At 41.3% G+C, this 16,453-nt stretch overlaps 2 protein-coding genes across 4 annotated transcripts; both read right to left on the bottom strand.

Annotated features, from left to right (window-relative positions):
• Window positions 1–148: 148 nt before the first annotated feature.
• cdc16 (cell division cycle 16 homolog (S. cerevisiae)) lies at window positions 149–7,992 on the bottom strand. The gene is made up of 18 exons (XM_035604536.2): window positions 7,799–7,992; window positions 7,527–7,581; window positions 7,170–7,267; window positions 7,028–7,066; window positions 6,730–6,870; window positions 6,022–6,181; window positions 5,820–5,914; window positions 5,066–5,199; window positions 4,398–4,477; window positions 4,225–4,274; window positions 4,068–4,141; window positions 3,837–3,962; window positions 3,442–3,594; window positions 3,087–3,150; window positions 2,708–2,769; window positions 1,727–1,862; window positions 1,448–1,538; window positions 149–963 (listed from the first exon to the last, which is right to left on the bottom strand). The coding sequence occupies exons 1-18, from the start codon at window positions 7,844–7,846 to the stop codon at window positions 707–709; spliced, it is 1,863 nt and encodes a 620-aa protein (XP_035460429.1). The 5' UTR covers window positions 7,847–7,992; the 3' UTR covers window positions 149–706.
• A 751-nt stretch (window positions 7,993–8,743) lies between these two features.
• On the bottom strand, window positions 8,744–10,935 carry cfap97d2 (CFAP97 domain containing 2). 3 transcript variants are annotated; one of them, XM_035603719.2, is made up of 6 exons: window positions 10,768–10,935; window positions 10,558–10,660; window positions 10,285–10,362; window positions 9,872–9,990; window positions 9,549–9,735; window positions 8,744–9,302 (listed from the first exon to the last, which is right to left on the bottom strand). In XM_035603719.2, the coding sequence occupies exons 2-6, from the start codon at window positions 10,654–10,656 to the stop codon at window positions 9,117–9,119; spliced, it is 669 nt and encodes a 222-aa protein (XP_035459612.2). In that variant the 5' UTR covers window positions 10,657–10,660; window positions 10,768–10,935; the 3' UTR covers window positions 8,744–9,116. The 3 variants fall into 3 exon arrangements, with proteins under 3 accessions (XP_035459612.2, XP_035459614.2, XP_035459613.2); XM_035603721.2 differs by having other exon boundaries at window positions 10,759–10,935; XM_035603720.2 differs by having other exon boundaries at window positions 10,744–10,935.
• Between the last annotated feature and the right edge of the window lie 5,518 nt (window positions 10,936–16,453).

Below are 16,453 nucleotides of genomic sequence, written 5' to 3' on the forward strand. Positions count from 1 at the left end.
TCGATAAAAAAAATAATCGTTAGTGGCAGCCCTAATGTCAATATGACAATAGTATATTAAATGTTCCAGCCAACGTTTGCCACAACAGATGCTCGACACAAACCAACCAATTTCGTCCAATCAACACAAAACAAAAACATGCTCTATATTTCTTTTTTAAAGTTAAATGCATGGTTTATTTTAAGAATTAGCAAGAATTGATTTCACCAAAACTGCTCCAACTTCAGCTGGCTCTTAACTCGAGGTGAAAATCCACAGGTTAAGCGACGCAGAGCGTCCTGCCACAGGCAGCAATAAGTGACTACAAGTCTTTCGGTTGCGACGCGAGACGTGCGGGGGTTCGTCAGGAGGACAACCGAGCGTCAGAGGATCAACAAGTTCCCATCGTCTGCCGCCGCAACCAAAGGTCCAGTTCTGAACCAAATACTCAACCCCACGTTAGTGCAATTGCATTGCAAAATGAATGACATACAGCAGTTGCTGTATACAAATATCACATTTACTAATTTTCATAACGTTCACGAAGGCATCTTTGTTTTTGACACTTACAGAAACGACCATATCTAATGCACAAGAGGGGGAATATTCCACAGGAAACCTTTGGCGGCGACATTTTAATTTTTTAACGCTGTCCTGGGGGGCTTGGATGTTGTGTTCCCATGACGACCTGTTGATATGACGGTTCAACCTCCGGACAGGAATGACATCACGTGCTGGTGTCTGATAAGGTGTCCAACATGACGTCGCTCTCGTACATGTCGCACTCCAGCGTGAGAGCGAGTCGGAGCGGCGTCTCCAGCATCATCTTGTCCTGGTTCGACAGTGGCGTTTCCAGAGACGTGATGCTGCTGGTGTCCTCCAGCCGTGGTGTCGCCGAGAGGTCACCGGCCTCCGTCGTGTTCAGCATCTTCATCAGCGCCGGAGTGCTCAGGCTGCTGCGCACTTTATCATTAATGTCTGTGCCTTCGTGGAAACAAAAAAATACAACACATTGTAGTCAGAGAGCTTTACAGACTTTGGACATTTTACTGTATTTGCCACGAAAGGGAAAACGTTTGTCCGTTGTGGTATCTAGCCCTACAAAGATTTGGACTAGTCTGCTGGGTTTTTGAGATATCCCAAACTGAGATTAATGAGATAACTGCCACCAAGATATTTGTTACCACTTGAATCGAATTTGTGGTTCCCATGGAAAGACAATGTCCGAGTTACTCCAGATAAACCCACTGACGCGCTATGAAGAAGTTAGACGGGAACTAAAAAGCATTACAAATGCTAATACAGCAATTCTGACTTTAAAATTTGTTTAAAAAAATCAAAATTAAAAAAATCTATGAATTAAAAAATTGCATTCTTGAAGATAAAAGATTCAAAACTTTTTCACAATCATTTTCTAAAGATAAAAATAACTGCTCTGAAACTGTAGAGGGGCTGTGTCATACTGTACCTATATAGGCATCTGTGTCACCGATGTACATCTCTATACAGTGACCAAGCATCGTCACAGAGAAGGTGTCGTCCCTTTTCAGTCCAAGTGCCTGAAGCAGAGAGGAAAAATACAACTTTTAAAAAAGAACAACAGATATTTCTTCAAATAGAGAAAATCAATCGATCACAGGCCTCTTTCCCAAGTGTTGATGTTCAATCCAAAGAAAATCAAACAAAACAGTTGTCCAAAAAAACCCCACATTTCGCATTACATTAAATGAGAAAAGAGAGACGTCACCGTGTGAAAGTAGTCGATGGCGCTCTCGAAGTCGCCCATGAGGCTGTGCACGTATCCAATGGCGGAGTAGGTGGACGCGTGCTGAGGGATGAGCACCAGCGCTTGCCGGTGGTACTCGAGAGCCTGGTTGTACTTTCTGCAGAGGAAACAATCACCACAATGACATTCAAGGTCGATATCGACGGACTCAACAAAAGATGGACGCGAATTAACAAAACACATCTTATCGTAGTGTATTTAAAAGACTTATTACAATATTCCTAACGTCTCCACGGCAGTGGTTACTTGTGGAATGACAACAAACAGATCTGATGTATCTCAATAAGCCAGTTTCACAGGGGCAATTTTTTTTTGATAGCTGTATTTTTTACTTATTTTGAATTTCAAACCTACAAAAACGAAGGTATCAAACTAAAAACTACAAAGATGTTTGTGCTACATTTTTTGTTTTTATTACTGTTTAAAAAAAAAGGAGACAATTAACACTATAAAGAGCCCCTGCATGATGCAGAACTCAGACATGGCAACGTGCCTTAAAATATGAATTTATGACTGCAAAGAAAACATTTCTTTCGTGGCAAATATTGATAAACGCAAAAAAGAAAACTATTTGCCAATATAGGCGTATAGAAATATTTTTCAGTGATAATCATGTAGTAAAAAAGATTGCAGACAGCGCTGACACACTTCACCAAGTATTTGTTTTGTATGAATGAAACCCTCCTTTTACATTAAACTGGCCGAAGCTTTCAGAACAACCACTTGTGTGGAAGCCCCTCATATCTATTGAGTGGTGGCTATGAATAATTCATTAAAAGGGTCTTTGCGTGAATTCTCAATGAGGAACTAAGTCTCCTATGTTTTACAGGTACAATATGTGATTTCTCAAAGAAGAATATGAAAAATGCAGAGCTTCAAGCACAACCCACGCTTTCAAGAGCATTTGTTCAAATAGAAAATAAAAATAGGCTCAGTACGTACTTCAGTTTCCGGCACACATGACCCAGGTTGTTTAGCAAAGGCTCCCATTTGTCCACAGTGACCTTGAATGTGAAAGAAAAACATTAAAAAGCATATAAGTTATTCTTACAGAGACATGGTAATGTCACCGTATGTGTGTTTGTTTGGTACAGGTGTGTACAGTAGATGACATAAAAATGAAGGCCAAGCTCAAAGAGGTCTGATCAGGTCATGAGGTCAGTACCCGTGTAATAATGGAGTAATGACTACCGAGCGCTCGTGGGTCTGAACGTCAACGGAGGTCGTGAGCTGGTGAGATCCCATCGCATGATGGTCTCTAGATTTAAAACATGCACCTCGATGACACTTTCGCCATCCGATAAATCAGCAGATACCGCACCTCGTTCCCTATGGCTTTGATCTTCTCCATCGCGTCGAGAAACAGCCGCTCTGCCGTCTTCCAGCTAAACCAAAGAATGTCAATGTCAAAAACATTCTTATAGCATCTCTTTGAAATAACCAGATTTCCCTGTGTGCGTGTGCTTTGCCGATATTCATGATTTGATGATGTTAAGTTTTGAGGTATCTGATTTTTCTAACATACCAATACAGTAAAGGTGAAGTGAATTTGGTTTTTGGCTCTCACAAATTAAACTTCACAAATCTAACTGTCAAACAGCTTTCATGGAGATGGTTTAATCAACAGAAAGTATTTGGTTTAGTATCAACGTATGTTGCACATATGCACGACTCACTCTCCATTTTGAAACGCGACCACTGCCACCTCGTGTATGACGAACGGGTCCTCGGGAGCGATACTAAGAGCCTGGCTGAAGAAACGCTCGGCCAGCTTGGAGTTGTTGGTCAGACCGTACTCCAGGCCGATGTAGAGCATGGGCAAGTGACACCTTGAATGAGAGACAGAGACATCACATCCCAAATTATCCTTCTCTTATGATTTAGCACTTAAAAAACAATACTATACTAGAGTTGAAAACCTTTAAAACTGCAATGTTACCTTTAAAAGAATCTGTTTAGTATTGAAAATTCATTTTTTAAATTTAGGCTGATAATATAAACTTGAAAAATACTCAAATTTATAAAAGAATGTTGAATTGGGAACTCCAGGACATGTCAGTCATGAACCTACCCTTTCATCAGCTGGGCAGCAGTAAAGTAGGCCGCCATGGCTTGGTCATGCTCACTCTCTACTGCGAATGAATGACCATAGGCGATCCACGCAGGGCCGTAAGTCCTCTCCAGGGTGGTGGCTTTGCTACGGGAGATATTCAAAATCCAATATGTGTAAGTGAACTGAAAAATATATAACTGCAATTTGGCCTCAAGGAGATAGTTCCTTTTTGAGCGTACAAATACATACCTAAGGTATCGCCGAGCATGTTCGTTTTTATGGCCGACCATGAGATAGTAGCACCCAACGGCAAACCAGGATACCTGATAAAAAAAAGTTTCTCTTTGGTTATTAAATACTGGTAATTAATCTAAAAGGGATAAAGTGATATAGGTGCAGCACTTACTGGGTTGTTGGGATACAAGTCTACAAGTTTGTGTGAGAGGTAAAACAATTCTGCAGGGGAAAAAACAACAACAAAAAAAGCTAAATCAGAGCAATAACTCACAATTAAAAACATTATACTGAGGGGTACCAACCAAACTAAATATTTTGAAATGGATTAGTGATTGACTTTACCATTCGCTTTTCCAAGCTCCACCAGAGTTCCTATATGGACTGGTAAACAGTTGGCATGGAAAGGGTCTTTGACCATCACCCTGAAATAAAAACAAACATTCAATTCAATCAAACACATTATTCATATTTAGGTATTTTATATATATTTTTGCTATCAACCTGCTATGGCCAAGTTCAAATTAAATGGCATGATTCATAAAAATTCAGAACAACAAGTAAATGCAGAAGTAACTCAACAAAGAAGAAGCAACATCTGCTAGGATTTATTTGTGGTTGATTTAAAAAAGTGAGTGTTTCAGTGATATAAACTACATCCAAGTTTTCGAACTACACCCAGTTCTTCTTATTTGATTTGCTACATAAAATCAGAATGATATATAATTAAAATTTCCATTATAACTGAAATACCAAATCTTTAAGGTTTGACTGTTACACTACAATAACCCAACAGATGTGCATCAACACCACCAACAAAATCCATTTCCTTTTGTTGCAGTAAATGAAGTATGACTTGTAGGTACACAGCTGAAAATTAATGAGTGATGTAAGTATATGATGTTGATAAGATGGATGCAGGCCCCACATGTCCACAGGATGAATTTATTAATAATTGGCCTTAAAATTGACAAATTGACGAAAGACAGAGAGAGGAAACCAAAGACACCTACGTTGACGTGAGTTTGTAGCACATCTTGAAATCACAGTTATAATAATGCCTCTCCGCGAGAGACACCACAACATCCAAGTTGTTCTGTAGACCATTGACCATCTCTGGCACCACCAAGTCACTGGGCTTGTTATACTTCAGATAGAGAGAGAGAGAGAGAGAGAGTGTGTATGTGTTAATACAGTATGTGTGTCTGAAAGGTGGGAGCAGGGGTTAACATTTGGGTGAGTGGGAAAATGGATAAAAGCGAGGTCACCGAGAGGTGACACATAACGACGGTAAGAGGGAAACATGCCAGAATATCCTTAATGGGCATTTGCATTTCAATTAATGTTAACTGAATACAAATGAACCCTGAGGCTTGGCAATACTGGAGAGCACCATCAAGTTGTGAAATCTCTCGCAATGAGCACAAATTATAGGATTGAGAAATTAAATGAAAATAAAACCTACCCATGATCGTGATCAATATAATTAAATAAGGTCCTCCACTGCAACAATAAAGGCTCATTCATGTGTTTGAAAAAATAAATTTGACAACCAATGGAACAATAATAAGTCTATGGCAAAGAAGAATCTGAAATATCAGGCTTTGACTAACGTGTTAGCTAGTGTCAAGTTTATTTTTGGCTTTGGACTATTCCTAAGATTTGTTGACAATAACATAAATTTAACATTTCACGAGCCTTATACTTAAATGAAATCCATAAAGGCGATATATAATATCAGAAAGTCTTAATGCAGAGCTCCCCTACCTTCTTTAACTTATTCTCGAACAGGAAGTGCAACAGTTCCTCCTCTTCCTCAGTGCACTGTTGACTCAGAGGAAGTGAGTCGAGGAAGTCTTTCTCTGTGGAAAAATGAATAACAATTTAAACACAGACCACGGGTATAAAAGTTACTGAAATGACAATACAAAAAGATCAGTGCACATCATCGCCACAGAATCAGCCTCACCTTCCTGCGCGGTCAACATGTGGTGCGATGTTAAAAGGTCAAAGGCTTCAAAGCAGTAAACATCCTGTTTTAAGGCCTCTTTGTAGCTGGAGGTGGCCAGTGGTCGGTTGTCCATGGCATCATAGATTTTACCCCGCAGGAGGCAGATGGAGCTGCTGATCTGAAATATCCCAGAGAGCGGAAAGAACAGAAAGAGAAGAGTCTCTCGTAAATGTTCAAAATGTAACTCATGAGTTAATTTAGTTTTATTACAATAATTGTTATTTAATATTCACATCTAGAGCTTGACTTAATTATTTTCCGCCAAAATTTTGAGCAGGTAAACTCCATAACATGAAAGTCAGTACAGATTAGCATACTTGTTGTAACATGATAATTAAATCCGATGTTAACACAAGAACGATTATCACATGTGTGTGGGTGGTTGAAAAATGTAAAAGTTATGAATTGTGAATGAATAATATATCATTTCTACCAACACTGGACACTAAAATAACAGCATTTAACAAAAACAATTATTTAAAAACAATTAAATGGTATATGAGGAATATGAATTCAGTTCCTCCTGTCTTGTCCTTGGATTAATTTTGGGCAGGCTGTGTTCCAACATTATTGAACAATGTTGACAAGTTTATATCATCCGACACTGACAAATGCGAGCGCCTGTTTGATATATTTGAGCGTCACAATGTGGCAGAAGAGACTTACAGATGCGGGGGACATGTCCCAATCCTTGGCGGACTCTGGCGTCACACTGTCCTCCTTTGCACTCCTGTCCAGCAGCTTCTTACACGCTGGCTCCTCCGCATCCAGAATATCCAAGGCTTGCTGGAACTCTTTGGCAGCATACTTAAAAAAAAAAATAATGACAGAAAAATTAAAAAATAAACCAGATCGCGAGCATGAATAATATCAGACGGGAATTTTTCTCCATGATATCCTGCTATATATGCAAACACGTAGGAGAGGGTTCAGAAGTGTAAGAACAGAGATGTGTTTTACTCACGTGGCACCTAGCAGCAAGGTACTGACAAGCTCCGTACAACTGTGTGGAAGAGGAGACAAAGTGATGCTTCAAACTGGGGACTGAAGTGATGGGATTCATCCTGATCCATCAGATTATCTCATACACTCGCCGCGTCGGTTACCTTGTCGAGCTTTCGTGAGCGGAGGGCGTGGGAGGCTCTGTGGTACTGCGAGGTCAAGTAAAGGCACTGAGCTAGCCAGTAGATATCCTGGGGGTCCTCTGTGTGGCGAACAAAGAGGACGGACCATCAGCCTCTGACGTTAGTGGGGTCAAGCTACACAACGACTAGGTGCAACTGATAAATGGTCAATTTCCTGTTGTGATAAGTGTTCAAAAAAAAGAAAAAAAAGAAGCCACATACAGAATACACCAATACATCACAAAGTCCGGCTAACATTAGCTCTTCAACTTCGAGTGACAAGTAGGCACCTAGCAACCAAACCAGCCAATGATAAGACAGCACTGGGAAACCACTCACCGTGGGAAAGGGATGCTATTTTGTCGGCCCAAAACAGAGCGCTCTGATACTGCTGCTGTGAACACAAACAAAGAAGAGGGTCGGTCACATGTATAGTGTGTGTGTGTGTGTGTGTGTGTGTGTGTGTGTGTGTGTGTGTGTGTCCGAAGGGTGATCACTTCAACATAGCCAGGAAGCCAAACTGTGAAGGGTTGCCACCACTTTACGCTGCCAGGCTAGCATTAGCTAGCAACCCACAAACTCATAAAGGAAATCATAATTCCCCTCCTCACCTGGTCGATGTACTGCCGCACTCGCTTTCGAAGTCGGTCGAGGTTCATCTTTGCACTTTTAAAAAAAAAGGCTGTCGCGCCGTCTCTACATCAGAATCGCGTCATAGTCAGAGAAAGCAATATGACTAACAGTGCTGCGTGCTAGCTTTGCTAGCTGCGTAAAATCCAAATCCGCGGCTTCTTTCTGCGACGGGTGTTCTGACAAATTGTTCCGGCAGGAAACTCATACCGGAGGAAACGTTCCACTTCTTCTTGAGTTTCTTTTTTTTTTTGCGGTTGGCAAATTACAAAGCAGCAATGATATTATATATGTGTATCTATATGTGTATATAGATACACACAAATAAATACCAACAAATCCTATATCATCAATTACATTAGTTTGTCTAAGATACGGCAACAGGATGAAATGTGAGGTCTTTTGTAGAATATCAATTAGACTAAACTGTACTTTTATCTTTCGGAGGTTTTGAATCAGATACCTGTTTTTTTTTTTACTATTTTGAACCGTGTAAGTCCAGCCCTGTAAGTCTTGATATTATTGTCTCATGTCTCCTGTTCCTTCCTGCGCACCTCAGACCTTCCTTGTAAAAAGTCCTAAATCCATCTATATATTCGACCGTGAACATCTTATTTACACAATCGGATTAACAATTGTGACCACAACAGCCTCCTTACAGCTTTGTTGCAATTTTCCACCCTCCCCAACTTTGTTATATAGTTCCGGTAGAATATCCCATGGTTCACTAAGATGGTTTATCATAATATGACAAATCTGATCTTAGCCTGGTGCTTTTTATTTTTTCTTGAGTGAGGAGTTTAGTTCTATATTTGTAAATAGCTTGTATAGTAGGTCATTCGTCATGTTGTTGTAGTTCTTCATATCATAGTGATAACGGTCTGAAACGGTCCACTGAATGTACAAATACCAAAAATACACATTCATATTGTCTTATTCCTTTATTTACTTTTATTCGTTGTTATTAAAGAAATATTTTACTCTATTTTTCAGTAAACACACCATACAATGTACTACTAGTGGTTTATTTTAGACTAAGCCAGTTCTTAAGATCATGATTGCCTTACAATATTGAGGTCCAGTTCCTGAGTTAAGATTGTATTTTTCCAAACTGCTTGTGATTGAGTCTCTTTACTATGCAGAAAAAATATAAGAGCAGTACAGCATTAACGCAATTTATCCTTCCTCTGCACTTCATCAGGAGCAAAGGACTTTTCAACAGAGTGTGGGTGATAATTGTACATCAGAAGAACCAGGACTTTCAGATGTATCTGGTGAGGTCGGAGGATTAACCCAGGATCATCTGGCTCTCTGTCCGTCAGACTCTCTGCTCCTGGAACTTGTTTCTGCTTGCTTGTTTGTTCCTTTCTTCTTCTCATTTCCCTCAGATTCAGTTTTGACCTTTGCCCTTGCAGGGGTGGCATCTGTGTTCATCTTTTGTTTTTTGTCACAGCCACTGTTCGACTTGTCCTGTTTCTCTTCCCCCTGGTGTTGACACATAAGATCTTTATTTTATTTTTTTCAAATAAAGGACACAGTACAGTTAAGAGGGTGATTGTAACACTAATGACACTGAATATTTATTATATTTAATTTGGTATTTTCTGAATATATACAAAATATCATTCCAATGTGCACTTGTCCGGTGCAAGTGGAATGAAAATAAAGTCTATCTATCCAAATTTAGCGTACAATTTATGGCATGTGCTCAATATATGGAAAAATAATAACCTTTTGCAAATTCTCCCTTCCTCTTGGGAAACGTGCAATGCTGTCCCTCAACCTGAGAGTTCTGAGCCAGTCATCGTGCCAACTCTTCACATTGTAGTTCGGCCTGACTTGGCTCAGGCGGGACAGGATCATCTGATTCTCCGTGGTGATACGGAGCAACTCCGACCGTCGCCTTTCTTTGTCAAGGCTACGACGAGAGAGTGAGGACAGGTTGTGCAACTGTGATTTCAACTGGGACACACCAAGTCGTGGTAATTCCACCTGTTCCCATGAAATGAATGATATGTTTTGTTTATGAATAAAACCCCCAACCCTTAACTAACCTTTTCTTGTCATAGTAATTCCAGTTGTCCAGTCCTCCAGTCGTCCTCATGATGTGTGATAGTTTGTCCCTGAGCATGTCGTTTTCCCTCTGAATCTGCAGTGCCCTGTCCATTGCCGGCTTAACAAGAAAAAATATGATTTAATAAGAGAAACCATTTATTTTACACAAGAGAGAGAGAAAAAAAAACGATCCACATTTCTGTTTTTGTATTTTATCACTGTTTTTGTTAGATAGTGAATGTGGGTAAAACACAATAGTGTTTTCACTGTGAGACCAATATCTGATTTGATTTGGTGACATTTTATCTATTTTTCTCATGTGAGACTCTGCAGGATGGTTTCAGCACCGGAATAGTTTGCTGCCGCCCAGTGGACATGAAGTGAATTGCGTCAAAAAATGATAGAGAGCAACCTTTCGTGTCACGTTCAGGGACAGGTGATTATAGGTCCTTGGTGGAGTCATATCTATTGTAGGTTTAGCAGACTTTACCTTGGGGGAGAAAACAAACAAACGACAGGAGAGTTTTGTCTCAGGGTGGCAGAATGGTGAAGATACACATTTTTTTTTCAGGATGGGAGGGGACATGAATTCGATAAGATTTGTGGCCAAGTCATTTTTGAAACTGGAATGACCGGGACAAACGGGGATGAAAAACCCAAAACCCAAATATAGGTTGCTCATGACCTTCATCCTGTGTAGATCATATGCAGACTTGTCGAATTTATGCTGAAGAGATTTGTTCGCAGCGGGAAACAGGGGGGGATATAACAGATGCTGCATCATCGTACTGTGAAGAAGAAAAAAATTCAGCAGAGTTGAAATACTCCGATAGTGATAAGCCTCTGATCAATGTAATATGGCAGTTTGTACAGCTTAGTGGGTTACACCGCTGACTTTCATCCAAAAGCCGGGGGTTCAAGTCCAGGTCACCCCAGTGGCCCCTGAGGCAAGGCCCTTAATGCTACCAGCCTCGACGGTTGTAAGTCGCTTTTTGGACAAAAAGCGTCAGCAAAAGGAATATAATGTAACGTAATAGCAATTCATTATATGGCCTATATATCTCTGTTCTTCATCCCTTTTGTTCTCCTTCCCTTTCGTCTCCTCACACCTTTGATCTCCTCAAACTTCTTCATTTCCTTCCCCTTTGATTTCCCCACACTTCTTGAATGCCTCCCCTTTGATCTTGTCACATTTCTTGACGCCCTTCCCTTTGTTTGCCGCCCTTTTGTCTTAATCATCCTTGATTTATTCAAGTGTACGTACGAGCGTCCATTGGCCTTTAACTACAATCTCATCTTTTGACCAGATTTAACTACAGTGACCCTTTGATATGCATGAAATAAAACTTCCCATGACATCCAACCAGAAAAAGAAACTTTTTGAATGGATTCATTTTCAATATCAGTATCATTCTGACTCACCTCACAGTGTGTGGCTGCCCTGGTGTCTCAATATTACAGCTCCCCATCAGCCCCGGGTGTACAGTATGTTGACGCTCCCAAAACCGTACAGGCTGAATGGAGCTCAGCGTCGGCAGAGTCTGTTTGCTGCCAGTCATACGCGGTTGCCGTGACAGCAGCTGCAGAGAGCGGCGTTGATGAATGAATGGTTTTTCAAACGATGTGCTTGTTTGGCAAGTGCCCACACAGAGAAATGCATTCAGGCATAGAGATAGGCTGATTGGTGAGGGGACTGTGGAGAGGGTGACTGCGAAATGAGCTGCTCGGCGAAGAGTTTAAGAAAATGAAAATTAATTTTTAAAAAAAGCAAGTTTTCAAAATGTGTTGTTTTCAACCATCCTGCCTATGTGCAAAATGAAGGCGTTAAACTGGCTGGTGGTGAAATGAATAGATCAAATGTAGAATTATTTACTTGAATTCACTTGAATCTATGACGTCAAAGAAAAGTAGGTTACTATAGTTTCCCACATACAGACAATTACTGTCTTAGAAACAGTTACTTGGAAACTTCGACTAACACACTAAGACGACACGAGACACCTACAGAAAATCTGCGGCCATCAAACACACTGTAAGTCGACGCCTGGTAATCACAGAGAGAAAAACAATAGGACCAGTTTTGTTCATTTTATGTCTTCAAACATTCAATTTCATCCAATACACAAAAACACAAAATCATTGTATATTATATACATTATTTTGTGTAATGCCAACTTGTAGAAAAATTACCTGTATAACTTCTGGATTAAAAAAACAACAACACAGATTTATTATGTCAAAGATTTTTTTTGAATGAATGACTTAATGAATGAACATCTACTGTACATTGCAACACTGCCCCCTGCTGACTGGAACTGGCTACGACGATTTCTTTTTTTGAGAAACAGATCTTTATTACGGTTAATAACTCAAACCCCTTGTGACGCCAGAATGAACTAAATCACTCATGTAATTGTAAAAGATGTTCATTTAAACCAATTTTTCTCATGCACCATATTTTACAATGCAATCAGTGTTTTAGTTCAACAAAAGTTAATCTCAACATTAATATTCAGGACCAACAAATGCAAAACCTGTGTAAGCAAATAAATACTAAAACATGTATCAAAACAATTCCAATGTATAACTTTAATGTATATGACATAGTAAAACAGCTGAGTAAGATGATTGGACTTGTTGTAAAGGTGCCTTATAGCAAATGTCTGACTTTTCTTCAAAGATGCCCCCACAGACCAGTAAACTGTTCCCCCCCCCCGGTGCAGTCACGTCTCAGTTTGCAGGATGAGTCCTCGTGAATTAATTAAACGTAGTAAATTGTTACCACAATGGTGATATAGATCGTGGGAGATAGGCGCCCTCAGATTTTTCTCTACCTCTTCATGATGGTGTGTCCTTTGTCCATCACATTAAAAAACATCTACATTATTTGCTTCGTAGCCAAGGCTTAATGATGCAGTGATTTTGTATGCTGCTGCTATTATGTGTAATAAGATGGACTCATAAACTCTGTGTGCCATGGCTATAAACCTCTTGCCATCTGACAGTTCATACGTCTGAGCCAACAGCAGCTGCATTATTACAGCTTGTCCGGGATACAAGCTGCGAAAGCAGCCGGACCGTTGACAACGACAAAAGAGCACATCAATCCAAACTTAATTGGCTTCCGGTAAATACAAGAAATTGATTATTAGATTTTATTGTTGACTATAAATTTCCAAATTTGCGTGTCGTGATTAGTAATGAATGACTTTGAGGGATATTCTGTTGTTCATAACTTCTTTTGTGTTCTTACTATGGTTGGTACAGAAAAAACTATCAAAGTAGTTTTTGCCAGGAAATTAACTACATATATATTTGGACCTTTCATTATTTAACAAAACCCCATTGTCACACCTTGATTACACACAGAGGATTTCCATAACCTTTACAATGCCACCTGTTTTATAAACTTGGCCTATTCTGTGGATCATCATCAAAGATCCTGTTTGTATAGATTTTGATTGGATGTGGTTAAACAAGAAAAAAGAATAGTAATGTTTGTCGGTTCTGCAAGTTTTCATCTTTAATTAAAACAAGAGACTGTTGATTACGATGCATTTAAGATAATGAGGCTTGTTTTCATGTCCTGTTCAGTACGCCGGGGGACGCTACCAGTTCCAGGGAAGTCTCACCGGTGATTTTCATTGTGCTCTACCGTGGGAATAAGAGCCAAGAAAGACAGTCTCTTTGGGACACGGGAAGCACAATTAGACCTCATACACACGTCAACATAATAGTGTGTGTGTGTAATGATTTTTAGGAGCTTGTTTTTGAAAATGATCTTTTGCTAAATAAAGACATAAGGGGGGGTTACAAATGAAAACACAAAAATCACAAAGGCCCAAGGTAATTTGTCTCTATTCTCATAACAAGAGAATAATAATTAACATCGGAGGAAACATTTTGTGTAGTTGACTTTGGAACACTGTGTTATGTGTTATGTTTGGTAGTGCAGGTACGTGGCCATTTGCTTTGATTTAATGTGCAGGCTTAAATATTGATTTGAATATGTCATACCAATAATTTAAGGTAACTTCAAATCCTTTTTTTTGTCTCTCTCTTTGTCGCACTATGGCCACTGAACAGAAAAAAATTGCTGTGGCTCATTTCACATACTTTGATACCCACAATTTTGCATACATACAAGATGTCATTTCCAAATTGGTGGCAGAGGACAGAAACGGGAGAAACGCGCACACACACGAGAGAGTCAAGCGTTCCATTTTAGGTCAAGTGAGCGAAGCAGCTGGTTGACATTGTGGCAGTCAGATGCTGTGGCTCGCCGTTTCCGGCGAGTGCGCGGCAGCCATGTTCGATTTGGGAAAGAACGCTACCCCTGTCGGAGTTCAGGCTCTGCGGCGCCAGCGGGTGTGCACAGTGCGCTGCACACGAGCGCGCTGACTGACGCAGCCGACTTTGAGACACAGCCGCCAGTGGATGGAGACAAATGCCCTTCGCCTGTGGTCTGAAAAGCTCACGAGCGGCGTCTGAGCATCAAGTTTTTTCTTCTTCTCTCTCAGTGTGGTGGAAAATGACTATGGTAACCGGTCCCACGAGAGGAACCTGTTTGGAGGCGGCTGCGTCCCCCCGGCTCCCGGTCGGCTCGTTAGGATTAACGATCACCTGCAATCGAGCCGTTTTGCTTTTAAGGGAAAAACAACAGGAAGGCTTTGGCCAACAGAGGAACTCTCCTCCACACTCCCAGTGATCGTTTGTTGATCAGATCGTTGTCCACGGCACGCCGTCGACGACCTTTTTTAAAAATAGAAGCGGACATTGGAGACATCTCTGGGCACACGACGGCCTTCTGCTGGAGGTGACCCTGTTCCCTGCCGCAGTCGAGTAAGACAGAAGCTGTCCTAGTGTTTGATTACATCAGGAAGTGCGGACAACACGCGTTTTGTCTTAAAATGGGGCTGTGTTATATATGACCCCGAGCAGATATACAATTTTCCCTTAATTGGACAAAGGCCCAAAACCAACTCCCAAACAATTTCCCTGGTTAAATATTTGACATCAGACAAAAAACGGGGGGAAAAAGCCCGTTCTGACCGGATGTACAGAGGAGTTTTAAAGCCAACAAAGTTTGCAGCTAATGGACGGTAGAGTGGGTAACGGCTCCGAGGCACGGCGCTCTCAGCCCCCGCCGCTGCATTAATGCCGCTAAGCGGGACGGAGGCTTTGACTCGGAAACAGGTTCCATTCCTCTCAAAGTGGCTCTTTATGATGACAGTTGGGCGCACACACGCTGCACTTCCTCCTGAACGCAGGAAGTTTGCCCCATTTCATTACTCCGACCCGTACAGGCCCATAAGCCCGCATAGATCTGGGCTATGAAAGGGTATAAATAATGAAAGACGCCGTCTTCACGAGTTAAAAAAGCACCACAGTGCAGTTACATAACAGCGGAATGAGTTATGAGGATGGCAACCTAGCCGGAGCGAGGCCGAGTACAGCGACGCGCCGGACTAATTGACTGCAGTTTGCACAACACAAATGCAGGTTGGCGCAGGTTTGTCCTTCTTCAATGTAACCTCGGTCCTGTTCGCCTGTTTCCCTTGGCAACTTCACCTTTTCTGACCAAGCTCAGCTCCTTGGTTTTATGGCGAGCTCCCCTCTTCCTTGTATCTTGGTTTCAAACCTTCAAAAAGTAAAACAACTCCTCTCAATTTACATTAATCTTTTTTTTTTAACATGCATGTCTCCGTATCACGCGTTCTCCTGGTCCCCCCCCCCAAAAAATATGTTGTTCTGTCTGATGGTGATGGATGGCGGAATGGACATTAGGTGCAATAAGTGGGATGTGAGGCCACAGGCAAAGAACTCGGAGGACAGTTTGACGACCATCGTTTTCCACATTTTCTGGCTACACAAGTATTTGTTACGTAACACGGTATGCATGCTTAGTCACACACATACTGCAGTATCTGTGAATATTGAATATGTCAAAGTGAAATGGCATGGCAGGACAAATATTATAGGAAAAAACAAACAGGAATTTGGAGAAAAGGTTCACTTCATATTCTCTCTCTCTCTTTCTCTCTCAAAATAACCCGATGCTATCACATTTATCGTCCAACTACTTGCTGCATCTTGTTCTTCCTTGTTCATCTTTTTTTCCCATGCTGTTACAGTGACTTCTACTGTCTGTACATATCTGTACCGGACGGAGGAGCCGGAGTCAAGACAGTGCACAGAGCAGAACAGACTGGTTCACGACATGACAGGTCAGTGGTTAAAGAGAGGGCGAAAGAGCTGAAATATTGATTATCTCGTTGTCGGCACTGCAGGAACTAATCCATCGCACACGGCTGTGCGTTTGGGCAGGCCCCCCCGGCTTCATGAGCATGTCACTGCGTTGTCGCCGACCATGTAGAGCGGAGCGATGCATGCCGATGAGAGAAACGCCAAACTCGGCGAGAGACGATTGTAAAAAGGCGGCGCATTGAGAGTGGGCTTTATTGTTGGCCTTGTGCGTCATTGAGACTTTCGCTTCTGGGGTACGGCTTGGATGAGGGCGTGTGGAGGACGAGCAGCGCCAGCGCTGAACGATGCTCGCCACGAAAACCAGCACCGAAGCT

This window comes from Scophthalmus maximus, chromosome 14 (assembly GCF_022379125.1).
Source record: "Scophthalmus maximus strain ysfricsl-2021 chromosome 14, ASM2237912v1, whole genome shotgun sequence".
In the NCBI taxonomy this organism is placed as follows: Eukaryota; Metazoa; Chordata; class Actinopteri; order Pleuronectiformes; family Scophthalmidae; genus Scophthalmus; species Scophthalmus maximus.